The following is a 23,279-nucleotide window of genomic DNA, read 5'->3' on the forward strand; positions in this document are numbered from 1 at the left end:
AATTATATGCTGGATGTACGGGCTATTCCTGTCTCTGTCTTTCCCCACAGTTTTAGTTCTCTATAGCTCACTCTAATAACATGGGTGTTATTCCTTGATGTCAAACCCTATCATTCTGTCCATTATTCTTCCATATGTTCCTTTCTTCGCCGATTCTGAAGAGAACCACACCTTTCCTTATCAGTCCATCTAATTTTCAACGTTCTTCTGTGGCACCACATCTCAAACACTTGGATTTTCTTCTGCTTTTTCCGCTGTACATTATTCATTACCGTATGACGCTGAGCTCAAATGTTCAAATGTGTGTGAAATCTTATGGGACTTAACTGCTAAGGTCATCAGTCCTTAAGCTTACACACTACTTAAACTAAATTCTCCTAAGGACAAACACACACACCCATGCCAGAGGGAGGACGCGAACCTCCGCCGGGCCCAGTCGCACAGTCCATGACTGCAGCGCTTAGACCGCTCGGCTAATCCCGCGCAGCTATGCTGAGCTCCTAACGAACATTGTCAGATATGTCTTCCTCAAATTGAGATCCACGTTTGATACCAGTAGACTTCTCCTGACCAGGAACGCCCTCTTTGATTGTGCTAGCCTGCTTTTTATGTCTTCAAGTATTTGTCCACCATGGTTTATTTTGCTTCCAAGATAGCAGTGGTCCATAACTTTGTCTACTTCATTATTACCAATTTTCATGATAAATTTCTTACTTCTCTGATTTCTGCTGATCCCTGATTACTTTTCTCTTTTCATGGTTCACTTTCAATCTACAGTCTGTACTCATTCAACTGTTCATTACATTCATCAGATCCTGTATTTCTTCTTCACTTTCACTGAGGATAGCAGTGTCATCAGCGAAACGTATCTTTGATATCCTTTCAGGCCAAATTTTAATCCCACCCTTGACTCTTTCCTTTATTTCCTTCATTGCATCTTCAGTATATACACTCATTAGCAAGAACATTGTAGCCACCTACCTAATAGACAGTGTGTCCACCTCTGGCATGGATAACAGCAGTGATGCACCAATGCACGGAAACAATGAAGCCTTGTTAGGTCACTGTAGGAACTTGGCACCACATCTGCACACACAAGTTACCTAACTTCCGTAAATTCTGGGGATGCCACATTCAATCACATCCCAGACGTGATCGATCTGGTTCAGATCTGGCGCGCTGATGGGCCAGCACACCAACTGGAACTCGCCTCTATGTTCCTCGAACCAGTCCATCACTCCTGTCTTGTAACACAGTGTGTTATCTTGCTGAAACATGCCACTGCCGCTGTGAAACGTAATTGTCATGTGTACGTGTTCTGCAACCAGTGTGCCGTAATGGTGCCTTCCACGAGCTTCAGTGGGCCCATGGATGCCCACGTGAATGTTCCCTAGAGCATAATGGAGCCGCCGCCGGATTGTCCCTGTCCTGCAGTGCAGGTATCAAGGAGCTGTTTCCCTGGAAGACGACGGATTCGCGCCCTCCCATCAACATGACGGAGAAGGTATCGGTATTCATTGGAACACACAACACTCCGCCACTGCGTCAACGTCCAGTGCCGACGGTCGTGTGCCCATTTCAGTTGTAGTTGCCTACATCATGGTGTTAACATTGGCACATGCACCGGTTGTCAACTGTGGAGGCCTATTATTAGAAGTGCTGGGCGCATTGCATGTTCAGACACACTTCTACTCTACCCAGTATCAAAGTCTGATGCTAGCTCCGCCACATTTCGCTGCCTGTCTTGTTTTACGAGTCTGCCTAGCTTACCACGTCCAATATCTATAATGAGAGGTGGTCGCTCAACTCCACGATGTCTGGATGTGGTTTCACATTGGTTTCGCCACGTGCTGAAACACTTACCACAACACTCCTCTAATACCCGACAAGTCGTGCAGTTTTCTAAATGCTCGTACCAAGTCTGTGAGCCATCACAATCTGTCCTCGGTCCAACTCAGATAGATAGGACACGTTCCCCATTCTACAGACGGAGACCACACGCACTGACACTGCATGCACCGTGCATGTATCTCACTAGCAGTCATTTCTCGCCAGGTGACGCTGCTATCGCCTGTATAGCTTTATATCGATAGCAGGTCGGTGGTCATAACGTTCTGGCTGATCAGTGTAGATTGAACAGTAGGAACAAAAGACTTTATCTCTGTCTAACAAACTTTTTAATATAAGCACTTCATTCTTGGTCATCCAGTCTTCTGACTTATTTTTCTCTGAACTTCGAACATTTTGCACCATTTGACACTATCAGACACTATTTATAGGTTAACAAATCCTATGAACATACCTTCATTTTTCTTCATTCTTGGTTTCATTATCAAGTAGAACATCAGAACCACCTCTCTGGTGCCTTTACCTCTCCTAAAACCAAAGTAAAGCCACACAGCTTATATGGCAGTAACGTGGGTATGGTGCAATTTACACTAGTTTAACAGGCTCATACCAACTAATTTTCGGTAATCAAATAATGTAGAGGACAGGTTGTAACATGTTACAGGGATGAAGCCTGGTGATGTCATCAATAACCGCTGACAGTTCTGCATTTGTGTCCTAACAGTGATTGGGTGCGTATGTGTCAAAATATTGGGGACTGTCGAAGACATCACGTGGCTACAGTTCTATAAGTTATACGAAAATTTTGTATGCCATGAGAAACACGTTTTAAGTAGAGATATAGAGCTTATTGGTAATGGAGTATTTTTCAGCTGTTGTTGATTTTTGTTTAGTTTTCTGAAGAAATGTAGTGCTGACTATTTCATCAAAAGAAAGGTTATTTACATTGCTTTAAGGACTACTCTCCTTATCGCTCTTGTTACAGTGTCTACTGCAGTAGTTTTATCCACTAGGTAATGATAGGTACAAAGAAATGATGAGAGGATTTATTTTTGTATTATTTATTTTAAATGTAGCAAACTTTTGTTTTATTCCGTATAATTATATTATAGGTCTGCAAGCTTCAGGACAGCATCTCTTCCAGGTGCTGGTGTTTATTCAGCCTGGCGTAGTCCAGGGAGGTCTTCCCCATGTTATCTCTGGCTCGCATCTCAGTTCCTGCCTCCAGCAACACAGCCACCACGTCTGCGTGGCCACCGTACGCTGCCCCGTGCAGAGGTGTTCCTCCCCAGTGGTGCCTGGAGTTGGGATCAGCAGAGGACGCCAGGAGCATCTGTACCACGGCCGTGTGGCCATTGAATGCAGCCAAATGCAGAGGCGCGATCTTCCTGTGGTCTCTGGCGTCCACTTCGGCCCCGCCATCTACCAGGCACCTCACCGCCTCCGCATCTCCCCAGTATGCTGCCCAGTGGAGGGCGGTCCATCCACTCCAGCTCTCGTCTCTCGCCCCCACGTCTGCGCCTATCGCAAGGAGCGCCTGCAACACCTCCACTGTCCCCTGCTTAGCTGCCTGTATCAGCCTCCTGTCTCTCTCTCGTCCAGAAAGGTTCCTGCACAAAACATCGAGATTCTTATACCCTGCTATAAACAATAAAAACACACATTTTCACACACATTCCTTCTCTCTAAGCAGATTCTTGGGGATGCATTGTATCTCAATGCATCAACAAAACCTGTAGGATCTGAGAGTGATCGTGGCTTTCTGAACACACTGTATATCTCGCAGCATCGATGTAATACCGAAAAATATCATCTTGTCATTGGCATGTGACAACCTCACTATGACGATCCTACCAGACTATTCCTATATACCGATGCCACAAACTGTGTGTTTACATGTGGTGAAGAGCAAAATGAAGCAAATTCTTTATAAAGGCAGTTAAAAATAAAGTCCTTTTCTTATTCGGCCAATGGAGATGTTACAGCTGATAAATCTGCAATCCGCCATCCAAACACTGTTTTCTTTCTATCAACGCTGTACAAACATGTAGAAGCTGGTTTAGCTGTTTCAACTGGAAAGGAGTTTGAATAAACAAATTATATTACTACTTGCTCATACAATTCATATTTTCGGAATTGATCTTGGTGCTCTGACAATTATGACAAACGCTTTTGATCCTTCCTATCGAATGGCGAGATAGACCATGTGAATTCTGAACGACTGTACATTGGACAACAGTGTGGAAGTGGTTTTGACCCCCATAGCACTTTCCTAGGCGTCGTCTTTGTTGTAGAGTCGCTGCGGTTCAGTTCTTTAGTGTAATGTGTGAAGCTGATGTTTGGTCTTCATTGTACGAGGGTCATCCAGAAAATAAAGAACGATTGTGTTCCATACCCAACGGCGATCCCCAAACACCGCGATCGCAAGCCTGACAATTAGCTCCTTCCACCGTCTCAGTGCGTGCCGAATTTCGTTGCCGAAATAGCGGCACCCACTGAAAATCCTGGCAAATGCGGAGCGCGTAGTGTCATTCGTTTTCTGAATGCACAATATGTTCGGCCTATCAAAATTTATAGGCAGATAAAGAGTGTTGGTGATAGTGCAATGAACGAGTCTTTAGTGATGTGAAATACTGTTGGCAAAGGTGTTTTTGATTCGTGGCAATGTGCGGCCTAATGTATCAGCTCGAATACAGGAAGAACTTCAACGTCTTAAGTGGAAAACTTTTAGACATAATTCTTACAGCCCTGACTTGATACCAAGCGATTTTCACTTATTCCCGAAAAGAAAGGAATTTTTAGATGGAAACTAGTTTGCAAACGATGAAGTCCTCAAACAAGCAGTGACTTTCTGGTTCAGATCTTTGGCGGTAGAAAAGTACAACATGGGAACTGAAAAACTGATTCCATGTTGCAAATCTTGCCTTTATAGTTATGGTGTCAACATTGAAAAACAGAGTAAGGTACTGTAGTTTTGTGCTGATATCTATAGTTTTTATCTAGTTATACCAAACTTTCTTTTCTTTCTGGGTGATCCTGGTAATTATTTCCCACACGTACTTGTCTGGTTTGCAAAAACCAGCCCTGTTGCATTGGTAATTATGTCGTTTGTTTGCTGAATTCTCGAAAAGTTACGCTGTGTGTTATCTAGCTGCTTGTGTTATCGAACTGTTGATACTGGCTGTGGAGGCACATGGTATAACATTCTGCCACCCTGCACTCTCGTTTGCGTATTGTGTTAAGGTTCTTCAGATTTTGGGTTTTGTGAACCGTATGCACCAGTGTCCCTAGTTTTGGAAGCGTGCTTGCCGTATTACAAAACTTTTACACATTTATGTGAAACCTTGTCTCAGACAGCGCTCATGAAGTAAAGTGATAATAAAAGCTGCCTGGCCATATTTCTGACTTAGTCAAATGGTTCAAATGGCTCTGAGCACTATGGGATTTAACATCTTGGGTCATCAGTGCCCTAGAACTTAGAACTACTTAAACCTAACTAACCTAAGGACATCACAAACATCCATGCCCGACGCAGGATTCGAACCTGCGGCCGTAGCAGTCCCGTGGTTCCGGACTGTAGCGCCTAGAACCTGCGACCGTAGCAGTCCCGCGGTTCCGGACTGTAGCGCCTAGAACCGCATGGCCACCAGGGCAGGCTGACTTAGTCACATCACGTCCTAAGAGTATAGGCACAAACACACACACACACACACACACACACACACACACACACACATATATATATATATATATATGTGGTGATTGTGCAGTGTCTGTGTGTTTATGGGTTGCATTTTTTCATATGACTTGTAAAGCGAATGGCAGCACGGCATCTCTTGCCGCAATTGTCACAAGTGTATCTGGATGCTGAGGCATATACACACACACACACACACACAATCTCATGGGCAAAACATTATGAGTACCTTCTTTATAGCTTGTTGGTGAGTCTCTAGAACGCAGAACAGAAAAGATTCTGTGTGGCGTGGTTTCGACACGACCTTCATAGATTTCTGGAGGCATGCAGTTCTCTTAAATAATGGGCTGGTGGTTTTCAGGCCAGAGCTGCCACCCGGTAGCATTCCATCCCGACAGCATTCCATCATCGTTTTCAGACTTAGCAGGTTTTGTAGGCCAAGGCATCAATATGAATTCAATAACGTGCTCCCCAGACCATTGTAACTTGATTCTGGGTTTGTGACATGGACAGTTAACCTGCTGCAAGAAACTGTCACACTGCATCCGAATACTGTAATGGGTCCCATGTAAAACCAGGTGACTGTCCCCTGTAGCGTAGTACTACCCCAGATGCACTGTGTTTTTAGTGCGGTGCATGTTTCGAGTAGCCACTCACCTAGATGATGGCTCGTCTCGACACTACCATCGACCTGATAAAAATATAATTTTTATTCATCCATGTGGTTCAAATGGCTCTGAGCACTATGGGACTTAACATCTATGGTCATCAGTCCCCTAGAACTACTTAAACCTAACTAACCTAAGGACAGCACACAACACCCAGCCATCACGAGGCAGAGAAAATCCCCGACCCCGCCGGGAATCGAACCCGTGAACCCGGGCGTGGGAAGCGAGAACGCTACCGCACGACCACGAGATGCGGGCTCATCCATGTGCTCTGAAACACTTTCGCCTGCCCCAATGCTGCACTCTCTCAACACATCTGGCATAAACCGTTGTCTATTGTACTTTACGGTCAAACTTGAAACCAAACCAAAGGACACTGTGATGATACAATTATACATGCCGACATCCAAAGAAGAAGATGCAGTCGTTGACGAAATATACTAAGAAATAAGTAATACGATGAGAAATGTTAATGGAGATGAAAACCTGATTGCCATGGGAGACTGGAATGCAATTGTGGGTGAAGAACTGGAGGAAGGGATTGCTGGCAAATATGGGCTTGGAAGAAGGAAACAGGAGATCGACCAATCGAGTTCTGCTCGAGGCACCAATTAGTTGTTGCAAACACACTTTCCGACGTCACAAACGACGAATATACACACGGAAGGCCCCTGGAGACCTGAGGGGACAACAGATTGATTACATTCTAGTGAAAGCACGTTTTATGAACCAGGTAAAAGATTGCAGGAGCAATCCATCTGCAGACATAGGCAGTGACCATAGCCTGGTCCTGATGAAAAGTTCACCTAGGTTAAAATGTTTGAAGAAGAAGCCAGTAAAAGTTAAATGGGAACTAGAAAAACTCAAAACTAAGGGACTGGCAAAGCGCTATGCTTACGAAACAGACAACGTAGCTAAAAATTTTCAACATGGTGGAGTAAATGAAGACTGGAATCAAGTTAAATCTGGTATACACAAAGCAGCAGAAAAGATAGTTGGAAAAACTAAACCCAGAAACAGCAGGAAATGGATTACAACAGATATTATTGAGCTTATATAAAAGAGGAGATTATACAAAAAAATGCAACTGATGAACAAGGAAAAGCTGAATACAGAAGACTAAGGAATTTAGTTAATAGAGAAGCTACGAAAGCAAAAGAAAATTTTCTTGAGGAAATTTGTAGGGAAGTGGTAGAAAATATGGACGAACTGATTTAGCCTACAGAACAGCAAATCAGTTTTTTAACAAACGTAAAACAACACTCTCAGGCACAATAGAAAATAAAGAGGGGAAAATGCTGTTTGGTGAAGACATGATGAAGAGGTGGAAAGAATACGCAGAGGAGTTGTATGCTGGAACACCTCTTTCGGAGGAAGTAATAGGAAGAGAAGAGCAAGTAGATGAATATGACAAGGGAGATGACATTCTGCAAGAAGAATATGACAATGCTCTCAAAGAACTACGGGACAACAAAGTAACGGGTACTGATGAGATCCCTGTAGAACTAATAAAGAATGCTGGTGACGGGATGAAACCGATGCTGCTTAAACTTATTAGGTCCATCTACAACACAGGAGAGATACCGACAGACTTCCAGAAATGCGTCATTGTTCCCATACCAAAGAACGCAGCAGCTACAAAATGTGAACAGTACCAAACTTTAAGCCTAATATCATATGCATCAAAAATTCTCAAAAAAATACTTCTGAAGAGATTTGAAGAGAAGGTGGAGGATATGCTGAGTGAAGATCAGTTTGGTTTCAGAAGGGGATTGGGAACAATAGAAGCGATTCTGGCACTGAGACTCCTTATCGAAAAGCAATTACAGAAAAATAAACCAACTTATATTGCGTTTGTAGATCTAGAAAGGCATCTGATAACGTTATCTGGTAAGAGCTTCACAGACTGAGCAAATCAATTACGCATTGGCAGCAGTCAGTTGACTCATAGAGTTGTTGGATGTCCTCCTGAGGGATCGTCCCAAACTCTGTCCAACTGGCGCGTTAGATCGTCAAAATCCCGACCTGGTTGAAGTGCCCTACCCATAATGCTCCAGACGTTCTCAACTGGAGAGAGATCCGGCTGCCTTGCTGACCAAGGTAGGACTGACAAGCATGAAGACAAGTAGTAGAAACTCTCGCCGTGTGCAGGCGGGCATTATCTTGCTGAAAAGTAATCCCAGGGTGGCTTACCATGAAGAGTACCATAAATGGGGCGTAGAATATTGTCGACGTATCGCTGTATTGTGAAGGGTGTCATGGATGACAACCGGAGGGGTCCTGCTATGAAAAGAAATGGCTCGCCTAACTATCTCTCCTGATTGTCCTTCCATTTGGTAGGCGGCAAACAGATTGGTACCCCCCACTGTCCAGGCGTCTCCACTGTTCATCAGGGCTCAGTTGGTTGCAGGACTCATAACTGAAGACAATTCTGCTCCAGTCAGTGAGATTCAAGGCATTAGATGTGTCTGGAGGCACCCCAGACAGCAGTGGAGAACCAACCATAGCAGTGGAGTACCAACCCGACTCTCGCCCATCACACAGCCTGAAAGCCAGGAGTGATGGTCTGGGATGCCATTTCTTTTCATAGCGAGACCCCTTTGGTTGTCATCCTCGGCACCCTTACAGCGCAAAGGTGTGTCAACGATATTCTACTATCCATTTTGTTGCCCTTCATGGAAGGCATCCTGGGCTTGCATTTCGGCAAGATAATACCGCCCACACATATCGAGAGTTTCTGCTACTCGTCTGCATGCTTGCCAAGCCCTACCTTGGCCAGAAATGTCGCCGGATCTCTCCGCAGTTGAGAACGTTTGGAGGATTATGAGTTGATCCCTCCAACCAGCTCCGGAATTTGGACATAATTTGGCACAATATCCCTCAGGAGGACATCCAACAACCCTCTGAATCAGTCCAAGCCAAATAACTGCTTGCATAAGTGCCAGAGGTGGAACAACGTGTTAATGACTTGCTCAGTTTGTGAAATTCGTTCTCTTGAACAAATCATCCAATTTTTCCGAAAGTGTAATCAGTTGTTTGTACAAGACATCTACTAATTTCTGTCCGATTTCGATAATTCTGTCCTGGTGCGTCGTATTTTTTTAGTGTATTTATGTTCTGAATGGAACATAATACACACGGTGACGCTGAGGACGGATGCAGAAAATCTCTTTTATACACGACTACTCGAACGTCAAAATTCAGTACACTCAGATGCATAAAAGGAGCAATTGTTCTTGACAAATATAATCTACACTTTATGAAACATAGCGAGATTTAATGTTTTGATCATGATACTTGATTAACACAACAATAAGTGGTATTTCGAGTGTGGAGTATGTGAAGATGCAGTGACGCAACTCACCGCATGGGGGAGGCTGTGGCTTCATCAGGCGAAGCTGTATGGTGGGGAATTGTGGGCAGTGCAGCTGTGACGTGAGCTTGGCTGGGGTCGCAGGGGAGCTGGCGGTGAGAGGCAGGGGTGGGCCCAACCTCTGTAGTGGCTGGCATAGCACCCTCATCTTCTGTAGTGGCTGGTCCACCCTCTGTAGTGGCTAGTCCACCCTCTGTAGTGGCTGGTCCACCCTCTGTAGTGGCTGGTCCACCCTCTGTAGTGGCTGGTCCACCCTCTGTAGTGGCTGGTCCACCCTCTGTAGTGGCTGGTTCACCCTCTGTAGTGGCTGGTCCGTCCTCTGTAGTGGCTGGTCCACCCTCTGTAGTGGCTGGTCCACCCTCTGTAGTGGCTGGTCCACCCTCTGTAGTGGCTGGTCCACCCTCTGTAGTGGCTGGTTCACCCTCTGTAGTGGCTGGTCCACCCTCTGTAGTGGCTGGTCCACCCTCTGTAGTGGCTGGTCCACCCTCTGTAGTGGCTGGTCCGTCCTCTGTAGTGGCTGGTTCACCCTCTGTAGTGGCTGGTTCACCCTCTGTAGTGGCTATTTCACCCTCTGTAGTGGCTGGTCCACCCTCTGTAGTGGCTGGTCCGTCCTCTGTAGTGGCTGGTCCACCCTCTGTAGTGGCTGGTCCACCCTCTGTAGTGGCTGGTCCACCCTCTGTAGTGGCTGGCGCGCTGCACAGAGACACAGCATAGGTGAGCAAGTTCAAGTACGGACCAGATAGCTGCTTACTATAGGCAGGACTTACCATATAATGGTAAGACAGAGATTTAGGAACCAGGTTTTAAATTGTAAGACATTTCCAGGGGCAGATGTGGATTCCGACCACAATCTATTGGTTATGAACTGCAGATTGAAACTGAAGAAATTGCAAAAAGGTGGGAATTTAAGGAGATGGGACCTGGATAAACTGAAAGAACCAGAGGTTGTAGAGAGTTTCAGGGAGAGCATAAGGGAACAATTGACAGGAATGGGGGAAAGAAATACAGTAGAAGAAGAATGGGTAGCTCTGAGGGATGCAGTAGTGAAGGCTGCAGAGGATCAAGTAGGTAAAAAGACGAGGGCTAATAGAAATCCTTGGGTAACAGAAGAAATATTGAATTTAATTGATGAAAGGAGAAAATATAAAAATGCAGTAAATGAAGCAGGCAAAAGGGAATACAAACGTCTCAAAAATGAGATCGACAGAAAGTGCAAAATGGCTAAGCAGGGATGGCTAGAGGACAAATGTAAGGATGTAGAGGCTTGTCTCACTAGGGGTAAGATAGATACTGCCTACAGGAAAATTAGAGAGACCTTTGGAGAGAAGAAAACCACTTGTATGAATATCAAGAGCTCAGATGGCAACCCAGTTCTAAGCAAAGAAGGGAAGGCAGAAAGGTGGAAGGAGTATATAGAGGGTTTATACAAGGGCGATGTACTTGAGGACAATATTATAGAAATGGAAGAGGATGTAAATGAAGATGAAATGGGAGATAAGATACTGCGTGAAGAGTTTGACAGAGCACTGAAAGACCTGAGTCGAAACAAGGCCCCGGGAGTAGACAACATTCCATTAGAATTACTGATGGCCTTGGGAGAGCCAGTCCTGACAAAACTCTACCATCTGGTGAGCAAAATGTATGAGACAGGCGAAATACCCTCAGACTTCAAGAAGAATATAATAATTACAATCCCAAAGAAAGCAGGTGTTGACAGATGTGAAAATTACCGAACTATCAGTTTAATAAGTCACAGCTGCAAAAATCTAACGCGAATTCTTTACAGACGAATGGAAAAACTGGTAGAAGCGGACCTCGGGAAAGATCAGTTTGGATTCCGTAGAAATGTTGGAACACGTGAGGCAATACTAACCTTAAGACTTATCTTAGAAGAAAGATTAAGAAAAGGCAAACATACGTTTCTAGCATTTGTAGACTTAGAGAAAGCTTTTGACAACGTTAACTGGAATACTCTCTTTCATATTCTGAAGGTGGCAGGGGTAAAATACAGGGAGCGAAAGGCTATTTACAATTTGTACAGAAACCAGATGGCAGTTATAAGAGTCGAGGGACATGAAAGGGAAGCAGTGCTTGGGAAGGGAGTGAGACAGGGTTGAAGGCTCTCCCCGATGCTATTCAATCTGTATATTGAGCAAGCAGTAAAGGAAACAAAAGAAAAGTTCGGAGTAGGTATTAAAATCAATGGAGAAGAAATAAAAACTTCGAAGTTCACCGACGACGTTGTAATTCTGTCAGAGACAGCAGAGGACTTGGAAGAGCAGTTGAACGGAATGGGCAGTGTCTTGAAAGGAGGATATAAAATGAATATCAACAAAAGCAAAACGAGGATAATGGAATGTAGTCGAGTTAACTCAGGTGATGCTGAGGGAATTAGATTAGGAAATGAGACAATTAAAGTAGTAAAGGAGTTTTGCTATTTGGGGAGCAAAATAACTGATGATGGTCGAAGTAGAGAGGATATAAAATGTAGACAGGCAATGGCAAGGAAAGTGTTTCTGAAGAAAAGAAATTTGTTAACATCGAGTATAGATTTAAGTGTTAGGGAGTCCTTTCTGAAAGTATTTGTATGGAGCGTAGCGATATATGGAAGTGAAACATGGACAATAAAGAGTTTATACAAGAAGAGAATAGAAGCTTTCGGAATTTGGTGCTACAGAAGAGTGCTGAAGATTAGATGGGTAGATCACATAACTAATGAGGAGGTATTGAATAGAATTGAAGAGAATAGGAGTTTGTGTCACAACTTGACAAGAAGAAGGGATCGGTTGGTAGGACATGTTCTGAGGCATCAAGGGATCACCAATTTAGCATTGGAGAGCAGCGTGGAGGGTAAAAATTGTTGAGGGAGACCAAGAGATGAATGCACTAAGCAGATTCAGAAGGATGTAGGTTGCAGTAGTTACTCAGAGATGGAAGAAGCTTGCACAGGATAGAGAAGCATGGAGAGCTGCATCAAACCAGTCTCAGGACTGAAGACCACAACAAGAACATGATGAACCTGTTAAGAGAAGGCAAAGCAAGAATTTTGAGACACATGCACGTGACTTCTGCAGCTGTATGGCTCATAGCTCAGCCACCTCTAAGGAAAAGTGGTTCAAATGGCTCTGAGCACTATGGGACTTAACTTCTAAGGTCATCAGTCCCCTAGAACTTAGAACTACTTAAACCTAACTAACCTAAGCACGTCACACACATGCATGCCCGAGGCAGGACTCCAACCTGCGACCGTAGCGGTCGCGTGGTTCCAGACTGTAGCGCCTAGAACCGCTCGGCCACCCCGGCCGGCCCTCTAAGGAAGCTCAGTGGTAAGGGCATCACAACGTGCTGGGAGAATGACTATTCCGTATGTGCATACCTGGTTGGTGCAGGTGGCTCTGTAATCAGGCAAGTTAACTCCACAACAGCGTGAGGGTGGCTGACCACGGCATCCGCCCAGCCCTGCGTCATCACCACCTCGTAGGTGTGGGTTTTTATAAACGCGACAGCGGCTTCCTTCAACCTGGAGCAAGAGTGGCTCAGCGCGAGCACAGCCGTGGCCGCCGCATTCTCCACGTGCAGCCGTGCGGCCAGCTGCTGCTCGCACGCGTCCTTCAGGCCTGACAAGTCGTACTTGTCGGCAGCTGCCAGCAGTTGGGGAGCCATGCCGGGCAGCTGCGGGGCCTGGAGGGTGTAGCAGTAGGCTAGCAGCTGGCGTAGCACCGGGCCCTCCGCGTCCGTGATGGTGACGTGCGGCGTGTCGTGCTGGAACCTGGCTGCCAGCACGGGGCTCCTGGCCGCGAGGACGGCGCTGTGCGCCGCCAGCCGGGTGTCGCCCGCCACCAGCGTCACCACGGCGCCGTCCCCCGCGTCCAGGAGGTCTCCCAGGCCGGGCACCACGGCTGCCGTCTCCGCAGCTTCCGTAACTGCTTCCATCGTGGACGATTCTGAAACACGGAGCCACTGAGCAGTCCTTCGTTCTCACACAGCACACTCAATATATACAGGGTGTTACAAAAAGGTACGGCCAAAACTTTCAGGAAACATTCCTCACACACAAATAAAGAAAATATGTTATGTGGACATGTGTGCGGAAACGCTTAATTTTCATGTTAGAGCTCATTTTAGTTTCGTCAGTATGACTGTACTTCCTAGATTCACCGCCAGTTGCCCCAATTGAAGGAATGTAATGTTGACTTCGGTGCTTGTGTTGACATGCGACTCGTTGCTCTATAGTACTAGCATCAAACACATCAGTACGTAGCATCAACAGGTTAGTGTTCATCACGAACGTGGTTTTGCAGTCAGTGCAATGTTTACATATGTGGAGTTGGCAGATCCCCATTTGATGTATGGATTAGCACGGGGCAATAGCCGTGGCGCGGTACGTTTGTATCGAGACAGATTTCCAGAACGAAGGTGTCCCGACAGGAAGACGTTCGAAGCAATTGATCGGCGTCTTAAGGGAGCACGGAACATTCCAGCCTATGACTCACTCGCGACTGGGGAAGACCTAGAACGACGGGACACCTGCAATGGACGAGGCAATTCTTCGTGCAGTTGACGATAACCCTAATGTCAGCGTCAGAGAAGTTGCTGCTGTACAAGGTAACGTTGACCACGTCACTGTATGGAGAGTGCTACGGGAGAACCAGTTGTTTCCGTACCATGTACAGCGTGTGCAGGCACTATCAGCTGCTGATTCGCCTCCACGGGTACACTTCTGCGAATGGTTCATCCAACAATGTGTCAATCCTCATTTCAGTGCAAATGTTCTCTTTACGGATGAGGCTTCATTCCTCACAATCAACATGTGTGGGCTGACGAGAATCCGCACGCAATTGTGCAATCACGTCATGAACACAGATTTTCTGTGAACGTTTGGGCAGGCATTGTTGGTGATGTCTTGATTGGGCCCCATGTTCTTCGACCTACGCTCAATGGAGCACGTTATCATGATTACATACGGGAGACTCTACCTGTGCTGCTAGAACATGTGCCTTTACAAGTACGACACAACATGTGGTTCATGCACGATGGAGCTCCTGCACATTTCAGTCGAAGTGTTCGTACGCTTCTCAACAACAGATTCGGTGACCGATGGATTGGTAGAGGCGGACCAATTCCATGGCCTCCACGCTCTCCTGACCTCAACCCTCTTGACTTTCATTTATGGGGGCATTTGAAAGCTCCTGTCTACGCAAACCCGGTACCAAATGTAGAGACTCTTCGTGCTCGTATTGTGCACGGCTGTGATACAATACGCCATTCTCCAGAGCTGCATCAGCGCATCAGGGATTCTATGCGACGGAGGGTGGATGCATGTATCCTCGCTAACGGAGGACATTTTGAACATTTCCTGTAACAAAGTGTTTGAAGTCACGCTGGTACGTTCTGTAGCTGTGTTTCCATTCCATGATTAATGTGATTTGAAGAGAAGTAATAAAATGAGCTCTAACATGGAAAGTAAGCGTTTCCGGACACATTTCCGCATAACATATTTTCTTTCTTTGTGTGTGAGGAATGTTTCCTGAAAATTTGGCCGTACCTTTTCGTAACACCCTGTATACGATGCATTGTCAAGCAAATGCTAGTAAAGGTTGTCTGTCACAAATGAACTGTAACTGTAACCAAAATTCGAATCGAGAACAGCTGCCAACACGAGTAACGTAGAAGTAAATATCCTCGGAGTAGTGAAGCAGCTCAAATCACTTAATGAAAACAAGTCTTCTGGTCCAGACTGTATACCAATTAGGTTCCTTTCCGAGTATGCTGATGCATTAGCTACATACTTAACAATCATATACAACCGTTCGCTCGACGAAAGATCCGTACCCAAAGACTGGAAAGTTGTACAGGTCACACCAATATTCAAGAAAGGTAGTAGGAGTAATCCACTAAATTAGTTCAATCCCGCGTCCGGCCATCCCGATTTAGGTTTTCCGTGATTTCCTTAAATCGCTCCAGGCAAATGCTGGGATGGTTACTTTGAAAGGGCACGGCCGACTTCATTCCCCGTCCTTCCCTAACCCCATGAGACCGATGACCTCGCTGTTTGGTCTCTTCCCCCAAACAACCCAACCCCAACCAAACCCCTAAATTACAGGCCCACGACCGATGACCTTGCTGTTTGGTCTCTTCCCCCAAACAACCCAACCCCAACCCAACCACTAAATTACAGGCCCATATCGTTAACGTCGATATGCAGCAGAATTTTAGAACATATATTGTGTTCGAACATTATGAATTACCTCGAAGGAAACGGTCTATTGAGACACAGTCAACATGGGTTTAGAAAACATCGTTCCTGTGAAACACAACTAGCTCTTTATTCACATGAAGTGCTGAGTGCTATTGACAAGGGATTTCAGATCGATTCCGTATTCCTGGATTTCCGGAAGGCTTTTGACACTGTACCACACAAGCGGCTCGTAGTGGAATTGCGTGCTTATGGGATATCGTCTCAGTTATGTGACTGGATTTGTGACTTCCTGTCAGAGAGGTCACAGTTCGTAGTAATTGAAGGAAAGTCATCGAGTAAAACAGAAGTCATTTCTGGCGTTCCCCAAGGTAGTGTTATAGGCCCTTTGCTGTTCCTTATCTATATAAACGATTTTGGAGACAATCTGGACAGCCGTCTTCCGTTGGTTACCGATGACGCTGTCGTTTATCGACTAATGAAGTCATCAGAAGATTAAAAAAAACTGCAAAACGATTTAGAAAAAAATATCTGAATGGTGCGAAAAGTGGCAGTTGACCTTAAATAACGAAAAATGTGAGGTCATCCACATGAGTGCTAAAAGGAACTCGTTAAACTTCGGTTACACGATAAATCAGTCCAATCTAAAAGCCGTAAATTCAACTAAATACCTAGGTACTACAATTACGAACAACTTTAATTGGAAGGAACACATAGAAAATGTGGTGGGAAGGCTAACCAAAGATTGTGTTTTATTGGCAGGACACTTATAAAATGTAACAGACCTACTAAGGAGACTGCCTACACTACGCTTGTCCGTCCAATTTTAGAATACTGCTGTGCGGAGTGCGATTCTTACCAGATAGGACTGACGGAGTACATCGAAAAAGTTCAAAGAAAGACAGTACATTTTGTATTATCGCGAAATATGGGAGAGAGTGTCACGGAAATGATACAGGATTTGGGCTGGAAATCATTAAAAGAAAGGCGTTTTTCGTTGCGACGGAATCTTCTCACGAAATTCCAGTCACCAACTTTCTCCTCCGAATGCGAAAATATTTTGTTGACACCGATCTACATAGGGAGGAACGATCACCACGATGAAATAAGGGAAATCAGAGCTCGTACGGAAAGATATAGGTGTTCATTCTTTCCGCGCGATATACGAGATTGGAATATCAGAGAACTGTGAAGGTGGTTCGATGAACCCTCTACCACGCACTTAAATGTGATCTGCAGAGTATCCATGTCCATGTAGATGTAGATGTAGACGGTTACACCTATATCTACATCTGGTGATTGTAAGAGAATACAAGATGACTCAAGCGCCAAAGAAACTGGTATAGGCATGCGTATTCAAATACATATGTAAACAGGCAGAATACGGCGCTGCGGTCGGCAAAGCCTATATGAGACAGAAAGTGTCTGGCGCACTTGTTAGAGAGCTTATTGCTGCTACAATGGCAGGATATCAAGATTTAAATGAGTTTGAATATGGTGTTATAGTTGGCGCACGAGCTATGGGACAAAGCGATGGGACGCAGCATTTCCGAGGTAGCGATGAAGTGGGGATTTTCCCATACGACCATTTCACGCTTGTACCGTAAATATCAGGAATCTGGTAAAACATCAAATCTCCGACATCGCTGGGCCGGAAAAAGATCCTGCAGGAAGAGACCGACTGAAGAGAATCGTTCAACATGACAGAAGTGCCACGCTTCCAGAGATTGCTGCAGATCTCAATTCTGGGCCATCAACAAGTGTCAGCGTTCGAACCATTCAACGAAACATCATCGATATGGGGTTCCGGAGCAGAAGGCCCACTCGTGTACCTTTGATGACTGCACGACACACTTTACGCCTCACCTGGGCCCGTCAACACCGAAATGTTCAAATGTGTGTGAAATCTTGTGGGACTTAACTGCTAAGGTAATCAGTCCCTAAGCTTACACACTACTTAACCTAAATTATCCTAAGGACCAACACACACACCCATGCCCGAGGGAGGGCTCGAACCTCCGCCGGGACCAGCCGCACAGTCCATGACTGCAGCGCCTTAGACGTCGACACCGCCATTGACTATTTGATGACTGGGAAGATGTTGCCTGGTCGGACGAGTCTCGTTTCAAATAGTATCGAGCGGATGAACGTGTACGGTTGTGGAGAAACCTCATGAATCCCTGGACCCTGCATGTCAGCAGGGTACTGTTCAATTCGGAGGGAGTGATACCGGGCCCCTGGTACATCTAGACCCGACTCTGGCAGGTGACACGTACGTAAGTATCGTATCTGATTGCCTGCTTCCATTCATGGCATTCTGCATTCCGACGGACTTGGGCAATTCCAGCAGGACAATGCCACACCCCAAACGTCCAAAATTGCTACAGAGCGACTCCAGAAACACTCTTCTCAGTTTAAACAATTCCGGTGGCCATAAATCTCCCCAGACAAGAACATTATTGAGCGTATCTGGGATGCCTTGCAACGTGCTGTTCAGAAGACATCTTGTCGTATTATCACGGATTTATGGATAGCCCTGGTGTCAGTTCTCTCCATCATTACTTCAGACATAAGTCGAGTCCCTGCCACGACGTGTTGCGACACTTCCGCGTGCTCGTGGGGGCCCTACACGATATTAGGCAAGTGTACCAGTTTCTTTGGCTCTTCAGTGTAAAATTTCTAATTGATGTGATGAATGCCAGCTAGCTCTAAATGTAAGTGTAAGTTAGTGCGGATGAGTAGGAAAAACAAAAGCCTAATGTTCGAATACAGTATAACTAGCGTGCTGCTGGTCACAGTCAAGTCAGTGAAATATCTAGGCGTAATGCTGTTAAGCAGTATGTAGTGGAATGAGTACGTGAGGACTGTAGAAGAGAAGGCGAATGGTCGGCTTCGGTTTTTGGGGAGAATTTTATGAATGTGTGGTTTCATCTGTAAAGGAGACCGCATGTAGACGTCTAGTTCGACCAGTTGTTGAATACAGTTCGAGTGTTTGGGATCCGCACCAGGTTGGATTAAAGGAAGACATCACAGCATTTCAGAGGCGAGCTGCTAGATTTGTTACCTGTAGGTTCGAACAACACGCAAGTGTTAGGAAGATGCTTCTGGATCACTGGAAGGAAGCGACTCTCTCTGGGAGGAGCACTACTGAGAAAATCCTGCAGTTGAGGCTCACTGCAGGGCGATTCAATGAGGAAGATTATGGCTGGTATCGCTCTATTTGCGAATAGAACAGAAAAGGAAATGACTTGTACTACAGGATACCCTCAGCACGCAAAGTACGGTGGCTTGTGAAGTATGTATGTAGATGTAGATGTAGAACTATAACGTTATGGTATCCTTGCTGGTGCCACAGGTGAATAGCTCAAAATTTTTAACAACAATATTTAAAAAATAATTCTTTTTTGCTTCAGAACATTCCGTTAGCGTAACAAGCGCCAGAAAGGTCGGACGCCTCATTTCCTTAACTTCTTTTCTACAATGGAATATTAACTGATCACGAAGTCATTGAAAATGGGGTTCTAGCGCAATATTAAGAAGGCCATAAAGAGCTATAGTAGTATTTTATTCAACGAGTTATGCCGGCCGCGGTGGCCGTGCGGTTCTGGCGCTGCAGTCCGGAACCGCGAGGCTGCTACGGTCGCAGGTTCGAATCCTGCCTCGGGCATGGGTGTGTGTGATGTCCTTAGGTTGGTTAGGTTTAAGTAGTTCTAAGTTCTAGGGGACTTATGACCTAAGATGTTGAGTCCCATAGTGCTCAGAGCCATTTGAACCATTCAACGAGTTATCCTCCTAATTTCTCCAGTTACTGAGGAAAAAATTATATTTTACGGCGTGAGATCTTAGTTTCTCGCCGTGTATACAATGTTCAAATAACTTGTGGGAATGCAACCGGGTAATGTCCTCGACAGTCACACGAACAGAGCTTTCAGAACCAGATCTTAAATTGTAAGACTTTTCGAGGGGCAGATGTGCACTCTAACCACAATTTACTGCGGATTAAAACTGAACAAAATGCAAAAAGATGGGAAATTAAGGAGATGATACATGAGTAAGTTGAAAGAATCAGATGTTTAAAGATTCAGAGGAAGCATTACGAAACGATTGACGACAGCAGAGATAAGGAATGCAGCAGAAGATGAACGGGTATCTTTGAGTGATGGAATAGTGAAGCCAGCAGAGGATGAAATAGATGAAAAGTCAAGCCACTAGTAGAAATCCTTGCACATCACAGGAGATACTGAATTTGATTTATGAAAGGAGAAGTTTAAAAATTCACCAAAAGAAGTAGGTGAAATGGATCAAAAATATCTAAAAAATGAGACAGAGAGGAAATTCAAAATGGCTAAGCGGGAATGGCTGTGGGACAAATGTAAGGGTACAGAAGCTTACTTCACTAGGAGAAAAGATAGAGACCATCTCTAAGAAAATAAAGAGGCCTTTGGACAAAGGGAAGCTGTTGAATGGATAGCAAGAGCTCAGGTGGAAAACCAGCACTAAGCAAAGAAGAGCCCAAACAAGGCAAATGAAAATGAAGGCAACATTATAGAAAGGGAAGAGCCAGCCATGACAAAACCATTCCATCTCGTGTACAAGTTGTATGAGACAGGCGAGATACTCTTAGACTTCATGAAAAATGTAGTAATTCCGATTCCAAAGAAAGTAGGTGCCGACAGATGCGAATATTGCCGAACCACAAGTACAATAAAATACTAACAAGAATTCTTACAGAAGAATGGGCAAACTGGTAGTAGCGGAAGATCAGTTTGGGAAGATCAGTTTGGATCCCAGGGAAAGGTAGGAATACGCGAGGCAACACCAAGCATATGACTTTTCTTAGAAGATAGGTTAAGGGAAGACAACCCTACGTGTATCTTATTATTAGACTTAGAGAAAGCTTTTGACAGTGTTGACAGGAATACCGGCCAGTGTAGCCGAACAGTTCTAGGCGCTTCAGTCTGGAACCGCGCGACCGTTACGGTTAGTTAGGTTTAAGTAGTTCTATTTTCTAGAGGACTGATGACCTCAGATGTTGAGTCCCCTAGTGCTCAGAGCCATTTGAATCACTTTTTGTTGACAGGAATACTCTCTTTGAAATTATGATGACAGCAGGAGTAAAATACAAAGAGCGAAACCTTATTTACAACTTGCACAGAAACCACTAGTCAGAAGAGTCGATGGGCATGAAGGGGAAGCAGTGATTGAAAAGGGAGTGATACAAGAGTTGTAGCCTGTCCCCAATGTTATTCAATCGGTAGATTGAGCAAGCAGTAAAGGAAACCACAGAAAAATTTGGAGAAGCAATTAAAGTTCAGGGATAAGAAATAAAAACTATGAGGTTTGGCAATGACATTGTAATTCTGTCAGAGCCGGCAAAGGACTTGGAAGAGCAGCTGAACGGAATGGAGCATGTCTTGAAAGGAGGACGAATGATGGATACCAACAAAAGCAAAACAAGGACAATGAAATGTAGCCGAATTAAATCAGATGATGATGAGGATATAAGATTATCAAACGAGACACTTAAGGTAGTAGATGAGTTTCGCGATTTTGAAAGTAAAATAACTGAGGATGGCCTTAGCAGAGAGGATGAAAAATGTAGACTAGCAACGTCAAGTAAAGCGTTTCTGAAGAAGATAAATTTGTTGACTTCAAGTATAGATTTAAGTTTTAGGATATCTTTTCTAAAGGTATTTTTCTGGAATGTAGCTATGCTTGGAAGTGAAACAAGGACAATAAACAGTTTAGATAAGAAGAGAACAGAAGCCTTTGAAATGTGATGCTACAGAAGAATGCTGAAGATTAGATGGGTCGATCATTTAATTAATGACAAGGTACTGAACAGAACTGGCGAGTAAAAGAAATTTGTGGCGTCACCTAACGAGAAGAAGGGATCTGTTGATAGGATACATTCTGAGATATCAAGCGATCACCAAGTTAGTATTGCAGGAAAGTATTGGGGGGGGGGGGGGGGTAAGAGTCTTAGAGAGAGACCAAGAAATGATGACAGTAACGAGATACAAAATCATGTGTGTAGCAAATGTTATTCGAAGATGAAGAGGTTTGCACAGCGTAGAGTAGCATCGAGAGCTACATCGAACCAGTCTTCGGAATGAAGACCATAACAACAAGAACATGATTACTCTACGTGCGCAGCCGGCCAGAGTGGCCGAGCGGTTCTAAAATGGTTCAAATGACTCTGAGCACTATGCGACTTAACTTCTGAGGTCATCAGTCACCTAGAACTTAGAACTACTTAAATCTAACTAACCTAAGGACATCACACACATCCATGCCCGAGGCAGGATTCGAACCTGCGAGCGGTTCTAGGTGCTACAGTCTGGAACCGCACGACCGCTACGGTCGCAGGTTCGAATCCTGCCTCGTGCATGGATGTGTGTGATGTCCTTAGGTTAGTTAGGTTTAAGTAGTTCTAAGTTGTAGCCCAAGGGCTATACAAAACACTTGACCCTAGCTGTCTATCACCAGAAGTTCCAGACATATGAGCCCCTGAAGAATCCAGCCGGCCGGTGTGGTCGAGCGGTTCTAGGCGCTTCAGTCTGGAACCGCGCGACCATTACGGTCGCAGGTTCGAATCCTGCCTCGGGCATGGATGTGTGTGCTGTACTTAGGTTAGTTAGGTTTAAGTAGCTCTAAGTTCTAGGGGACTGATGAGCTCAGATGTTAAGTCCCATAGCGCTCGGAGCCATTTGAACCATTTGAACCTGAAGAATCCAGTTTCCATCTGCGGCGTTTTGGAATGTATTAGGTTGCGCATGCTGTCGTACACGTGCCGGTAATCGACTGACGGAGCAGTACAACACTTTCTCACTACATCAATAAATTATGACAGTGAACGAGCACGTCGTACAGAGCCTCTACTTACCCTAGACTCAGGGAGGAGTGATGTCAGCAAACACACGCGCAGTGCCCCGTCAGCCGTTGAAGTCGCAGTGCAGGCAGGGACAGTCGGCCCAGCCTCCCGTTCTGCTCTCTATATACCTGCGGTCGTCGGCCGCTGCCACGTCACGTGACCGCACCCTGCACTCGCTCCACAGGCGACTGCAACCAGGTGGCGCCTATCAGTTTATCGCTTATCTCGAGTGTTTACCGTAAGATCTGAAAAGCTCACATCATGAGGGCGCCGCGTAGGCAGGCTTACGTAACCCGTTTATCGATGGGCACGAACAGCTCTGGTACTGAGGTGTGCGAAATACCAAAATATGTTCTGAATCTTTGCACAGTGTGCCCGAACATTTTGTCCCGATCTGAATCTGAACAGCATCAAACAATCTGTTTCTGCATTTTCTGTACAATAGGTGTGTATGTAATTGTGATGTTTGTTGGTCAGTTCTGTATGGCTTCAAATGGCTATGAGCACTATGGGACTTAACTGCTGAGGTCATCAGTCCCACAGAACTTAGAACTACTTAAACCTAACTAACCTAAGGACATCACACACATCCATGCCCGAGGCAGGATTCGAACCTGCGACCG

The 23,279-nt window shown here is 45.1% G+C and overlaps 1 protein-coding gene across 1 annotated transcript; it reads right to left on the reverse strand.

The window, feature by feature from the left end:
- Window positions 1-2,893: 2,893 nt before the first annotated feature.
- LOC126263094 (cortactin-binding protein 2-like) lies at window positions 2,894-22,743 on the reverse strand. The gene is made up of 4 exons (XM_049960105.1): window positions 22,669-22,743; window positions 12,963-13,530; window positions 9,578-10,279; window positions 2,894-3,458 (listed from the first exon to the last, which is right to left on the reverse strand). Exons 2-4 carry the CDS (start codon window positions 13,517-13,519, stop codon window positions 2,972-2,974), a joined length of 1,746 nt encoding a protein of 581 aa, XP_049816062.1. The 5' UTR covers window positions 13,520-13,530; window positions 22,669-22,743; the 3' UTR covers window positions 2,894-2,971.
- Window positions 22,744-23,279: the final 536 nt, after the last annotated feature.

This window comes from Schistocerca nitens, chromosome 6 (genome assembly GCF_023898315.1).
Source record: "Schistocerca nitens isolate TAMUIC-IGC-003100 chromosome 6, iqSchNite1.1, whole genome shotgun sequence".
NCBI classification, from domain to species: Eukaryota; Metazoa; Arthropoda; class Insecta; order Orthoptera; family Acrididae; genus Schistocerca; species Schistocerca nitens.

Bases quoted from the DNA above. Each gene is read 5' to 3' on its own strand.
- LOC126263094 (XM_049960105.1), bottom strand. From the start codon at position 13,519: ATGGAAGCAGTTACGGAAGCTGCGGAGACGGCAGCCGTGGTGCCCGGC. The intron at 10,280-12,962 runs GTATGCACATAC...GTCTCTGTGCAG, and splicing joins GAGCCACCTGCACCAACCAG to CGCGCCAGCCACTACAGAGG. The intron at 3,459-9,577 runs GTGAGTTGCGTC...TGTTTTGTGCAG, and splicing joins GCCACAGCCTCCCCCATGCG to GAACCTTTCTGGACGAGAGA.